Below are 6,000 nucleotides of genomic sequence, written 5' to 3' on the forward strand. Positions count from 1 at the left end.
TTAAAAATATTTTCACAAGTGGGAAAACCTATCATTAGCTGTTATCCACGAATGCAGGTTGACTCATCACTGTTATTCAAGGAAAACCACGCCACCTGGAATAACCCGTTGCAGGCTTTCGCTCCTGTAGCTATGGGTCATTACTTTATTTATATTATTTAGATAAAGTTGATTTTAATATATATATATATATATATATATATATATATATATATATATATATATATTATTTTTTTTTCCCATGGAAAAAGTCGTAATATCTATTAATATATAAGAAATTACATTTTGTAGATGCCAAGGCTTATGCATATGGAGGCAAGGTTGCCTATCAAGATACATGAAATTGTCCAGATAAAGATATAAAAACTTAACTGCTAATCGCTATTACTCCACACAAGGAGTCTGCTATCAACCATATTGTATCAAAACTTCCCTCAACAGGAGGAGAGAAAAAAGTCCAAAATTGTATCGTCTCTGTGCAGAGAAAGATATACCATGTACCAAAACCAATACTGTTGTATGTACAACCGTTAAAATAGATATATGAAAAACATAATTTATACAATGAGTTCAGAAAAATATTGGGCTTATAGCCCAATTTGTCCATGTTCTACAAAAGGTCTGTGGTAGTATTAATGGTAGGTGCCATCGATTTCCTCCTGTATCAGCCAGTCATTGCCCTGTAAATGCGCTGCCTCTTTTGAAAGTTGATCAGCCTCCGAGTTTTGTTCCCTGTAAATATGTCGACAGACAAAGGAGTCAAATGTGGCTATCAATGTTTGAGCTTCTCCTAGAATATGCCTCAAAGTATATGCATTACAATGTGATGCATTGTTGAGCCAGTTACACACAATTTTAGATTCACCAAACAATTGAAGATGATTGCAATGATGTTCTAAGGCGAAGTATATGAGATGTTTTGTTGTGCAGAGTTCAGCAAAATTGTTAGTACCCCTGCCCAGGTTAATTTGGATTCTGAACCTGTGTGAATCATTCAGGAAAAGTATGGCTCCTCCACCACATCCTGCATCCTGAGCAGAACCATCGAAATATGCCCATGGTTTAGATTTATCTATGATTTCAGGTATGATGGTGCGAGGAGGGGCTATGTTGTCATCCTCAGGAAGGAGATCATAATCAGCAATGGTATGAAGCAGAATGGAAGGCCAGTGAGGGTCCTTGAGGTTGAAAATGGAGTGATTTCTAGCAATCCAAATAGCCTAGCAGGCTAGAAGAGGCATGTTCTTGGCTTTTCCCTTGTGGACTTGGCACCAGGAATTCCAGGCATCTTGAATGTTGTTACCATGCCAGGGGTTTAGGGAAGGGTAGTGTGCAGAAATACAGTTCCAAAACTCTTTAGAGGATGGGCAATTCAGGAAAAGGTGTTCGGTATTCTCTTCATCAAGCCGACAAAGATGACACCGAAATGGGCCGTGAAAGGTTCTTTTCATCAAATTGGCACCTGTAGGGATCTTGTCAAAGAGAATGTTCCACAGTAATAGGTGGGTACGAGGGGCTGCCTTGAGTTTCCAAAGAGATCTCCAGTTCGGGTCAATGGACTGAGGTTTATGGGGGTCCATGAGTGTGATGTATCCTTCTTTAGGGGAGTATGTTCCGTTCTTTGCGAATGCCCAAATAACCTCATCCGGTTCCTTTGACAGGCGGATATGTGCCTGAGTGAGAGCTTCAATGTATTGTAGCCAGTCAAGTCGCCATTGCTTGGGGATGTCCAAGTCGTGTGCCGATTTCCAAGCCTGTTGAAGAAAGGTGGAATTATTTCGATCTCCAATGTGCTTAATGTAGATGATGCCCCTGCTATTTAGGAACCTTATCAAATCAGCTGGCAATCTCTGTGCATTCCCACATCCCACCCATGGATCCGTGCCAATATGAACTACATTTCCTTCATTAATTCTCCATGTGATACCTTGTCGCAATAGAGGAAGCGCATTCATCATCGCCTTCCAAATATTGGAGATGTTGTTGTTCGTGTGGTGGGTCTACCTAAACCAATCCATCAAGTTCATGGGCCATATGTATTTTGCTTGAGCAACCCAGGTCCAGAGACTGTTGGTGGTGATGAGTTGCCAACCAAGTTTAGCAGCCAAGGCTTTCGAGAACAGATCAAGCCTTTTTATACCCCATCCTCCCCATCGTTTGGGTAATGCAATTCTATCCCATTTGACCCAAGCAAAAATTTTCCCGGGTTGGTTACCCTTCCATAAAAATCTGCAACATATACTTTGGAGTCTGTTTAGAATGCCTTTCGGTATCCATGCTAGAGTCATCCAGAACACAGGTGTGGCCTCGATAACCGCCTTTAAGAGAATTAATCTACTGGCACGGGAAAGGTATTTGTGGTACCAGATCTGTAAGCGTTTTTCCACTTTCGCAATAAGCCACGTCCAGTCTGCAATCCTATATCTAAGAGGCTTTAGCCGGAAGCCCAGGTATTTAAGCCCATCTTTCAAATTGAGAGTTGAGAAGGGAAAGCGCTGGGTAGTATAAATGGTCTCATGCTGAGAGCATCTGAAGATGGTAATTGTAGATTTACCATCATTAACTATCATCCCGGTTGCCTGTTGAAAGAGTTTGAAAATATTATGTGGAACTGTGGAGTCTCCAATGTTGCCATTTAAGAAAATCAGGACGTCATCAACAAACAAAAGATGGGTCAGATAAAAGTTCTCCGAAATCTTGATACCAACCAACTGATTTCTGTTGCGGGCAGCAATGATGGATCTGCTTAAACCTTCCATTATTAGTAAAAAAAGGAGAGGGGAGAGAGGGCATCCCTGTCTGAGTCCTCTCTTAGATAGGAAGAAAGGTGTAGCTTCCCCATTAAGTAAGACACTGTAAGATACATCTTTAATGCAGCTCATGATCCATTTGATGTATGCGAAGGGGAACCCCAAATGAGTCAATAATAATCTGATATAGAGCCAATTAGCTCTATCAAAAGCCTTCGAGAGGTCCACCTTCAAGATCATGCCCTTTTGCTTCTTCATCTGCAGAGTGTGAAGGAGTTCTTGAGCAGTGGAAATCGCCTCATGTATCTGTCGATGCTGTAGAAAATCAAATTGCTCAGGAGATATATGCCTAGACAGAATGGGATTCAGGCGATTTTCGATAATCTTAGCAATGATTTTATACAAACAGTTACAAAGGGAGATGGATCTGAAATCATTTAAGGAGGAAGGGGAATCAGATTTCGGAATGAGGGCAATAAAGGTGGATTTGATGGCGGAGGGAATGTTGTCACTTCTTCTACAGTCCTCCACAATCCTGAGTAAATCATCCCCCAGGATATCAAATAAAGCAATATAGAATTCGATGGTCCACCCATCAGGTCCAGGGCTCTTATCTTTCTTAAACCATTTAATGGTGGCTTGAAGCTCTTCCTTCGCCACTTCCATCATCAGATTCTCTGAGTCCTCCTGTTGTACAAACCTAGGGAAGAGTTCTGCAACCCGCATTATCTCCAAGATATTCACCTCTCTAGGCGCCTTGTAGATGGACTTGAAGTGCTCATTGGCTAGTCTAGCCAAATCTTGCTGAGCTGATACCACTTGGCCCTGTTCATTTTGAAGCTCCCAGATAGTATTAATGGCTTTCCTACCATTAGCAAATTTATGATAGAACTTAGTATTGTTGTCGCCTTTAGCCAGCCAAATTGCCCTGCTTCTGAGACGCCAGCTCTCCTCTCTTTCCTTCAGGATCTGGGAGCGTTTTGAGACAAGGGAGGTGTATAGGTCCTTGTTTGGTTGTGATAGAAAGGTACCATTAGATGAATCCTCATAAATGGCTATGGCTCGTTCTGCTTCCTTCAACATGTTATCATCATTTATCCGTTTCTGGTGTGCCCAGTTTCTGGAGATCCTCTTAAGTTCAGACAGTTTCCTTATAAAACCAGCAGTGTGATCCTCCCGGTCCAATATGGGATTGGATCTCCAATATTCAGATACCATATGTAGATAGGAGGGATCCTTGAGCCAGGAGGCATTGAATTTGAAAGGGATTTTAATCTTCGGAATGTTATCTGACAGTTCCAAAAATATGGGCCAATGGTCAGATATGCCTCCAGTACCTACCCACTGCCTAATGCGAGGATGAAGGGTTAGGAAGGCTTCTTTGATAAGAAATTTGTCAAGCCTTCTTGCAAGACTGTGATCTCCGCTTCTGTTATTAGTCCAAGTATACTGGATTATGACAGGAGGAATGTCTACCCACTGATGCTCTTCAAGTAAGGCAGAGATCGTGTCGGAAAGGCTATCAACCTGGGCCGAGTGACCCCAGGATTCACAGTATCCCAACGAGAAGTTCAAATCCCCTCCCAGGATGATATTATCTGCCCGTAATAGTTCAGAGTCGAGTAGGGTCCTCCAATATGTTTCCCTATCCACACAAGGGCCATATATATTAATGATACGGATCTCAGTTCCAAGAGAGTAGGCGAATAAGTCTATACCAATAAAACCTCTACCTCCCCAAGAGTTCCCGAGCTCCATAGACTTGTTACAGAAGCCAATAACAGTACCGCCCAATCTCCCGGATGCGTCCATAGCATGGAAGGTCCAATTCGGCAGCCAAGAGTTGAGAGTAGGAATGAGGGAGGCAGCCGAGCAGAGGGTTTCTTGTAAGAAAATGACATCCAATTCGGTCGAAGTGAGCAGTCTTCTTAGGACTAGTTTTTTGGGGGGGCTAGCAACCCCTCGGCAATTGAAAGATAAGAGTTTCATGGAGGGTGAGGCAGAGAGCCGTCCCTTGCTCTAAGGGCCCTATCAATGGTTTGCTGTCACCCAAGGGCAACTTCTTCACCCGTAGTGTGTCTGGCTTTAGTGAGCTGAGAGGGGCATCCCCTAGAAGATTTATGGGAAGCCGGGGGACAAACAGGGTCTAGACCAATCGCATCTACACCTTTATCCTTAGTTCTGGAGCGGAGAGGGTACCGGGGGGTAATAGGGGGAGAGAGGGGGGGGATAGAAGGGGAGGAGGAGGAGATCAGGGATGGGATGCAGGGGGATGGAAAGGGGGAGGGAAGGGGAAGGGAGCATAGGAGGGAGGAGGGAGGGATAAAGCCCAGGGATCCCGGGAGAGCCGAAGTGTCCGAGGAAGGAAAAATAGGGGGGAAGTACCCATGCAAGAAAGAGATGCAATAACATTAGCTAATCCAGTGACAGAAGGAGAGGCAGGGAATAACATACCCGCAGTCGAGGTGATCTCCTTTGTTGTATCAGAGCTTGATGGAGGAGGAGGCGAGGAAGGGATGGAGTCCGCTGGTCACTTGTCCGATGCTGCTTTGTCAGGGGTTCTCCGAGTATCCCCTGCATTTTCTGGTACAAATTCTTCCTTGTACTGAGAAGGGCTCCCTCCCGTCTGCTCAGTCTCATGTCTCTGCTCAATGCCCCTATTCTTTTGCAAGAGTGGGCAGTCCTTGTACAAGTGCCCTACTTTGTGGCATCTGCGGCAACGATACGGGATGCCTTCGTAGTCGATAAGCTACGTCCGAGATGTGTCCCTCCACTGGATTGTGATGAATTCCTGAAGCCCTCCTCTTGTGTCAAGATTGATTAGGATGCGGGCATATGCCATCATACTCGTGTGAAGGTAGGACTTGTCGTACTCCATGAAGGTGCCAATAGCGTTGTCGATCCGTTTGAAGATGTCTTCAGACCAGTATTGTAAAGGGAGACCCGAAAGCCGAATCCACACTAGCCCTATACCAATCTGTTCAGTCTTAGGATCAAAGAGAGGCGTCCAATGTTTTAGCAGAATCGGGGCATGCTCGAAGTGCCAGTAGGAGGATAATACCCAATTAGTGTGGTCGGCACGAGCGAATCTCAAAGCGAACCATCCCCTCACAAACGTCTGCACGAATGGGATGTCAACCAGATGGTGATCCCAAACCTCTGTTTCCCAGGCCTTCAGTCGGGCGGCCGAGTAGTTCCTTCCCCTAATGCGACCGACCAAGACTCTGTCAGCGAAATCCATAGCTTCTCC

At 44.5% G+C, this 6,000-nt stretch overlaps 1 protein-coding gene across 1 annotated transcript; it reads right to left on the reverse strand.

The window, feature by feature from the left end:
• Positions 1–1,220: 1,220 nt before the first annotated feature.
• Positions 1,221–1,955, reverse strand: LOC149168180 (uncharacterized). The gene has a single exon (XM_089424845.1). It carries the CDS (start codon positions 1,953–1,955, stop codon positions 1,221–1,223), a length of 735 nt encoding a protein of 244 aa, XP_089280971.1.
• Between the last annotated feature and the right edge of the window lie 4,045 nt (positions 1,956–6,000).

This window comes from Pinus tabuliformis, chromosome 4_2 (assembly GCF_031772625.1).
Source record: "Pinus tabuliformis cultivar Carrire ecotype Pingquan chromosome 4_2, CPIR1, whole genome shotgun sequence".
In the NCBI taxonomy this organism is placed as follows: Eukaryota; Viridiplantae; Streptophyta; class Pinopsida; order Pinales; family Pinaceae; genus Pinus; species Pinus tabuliformis.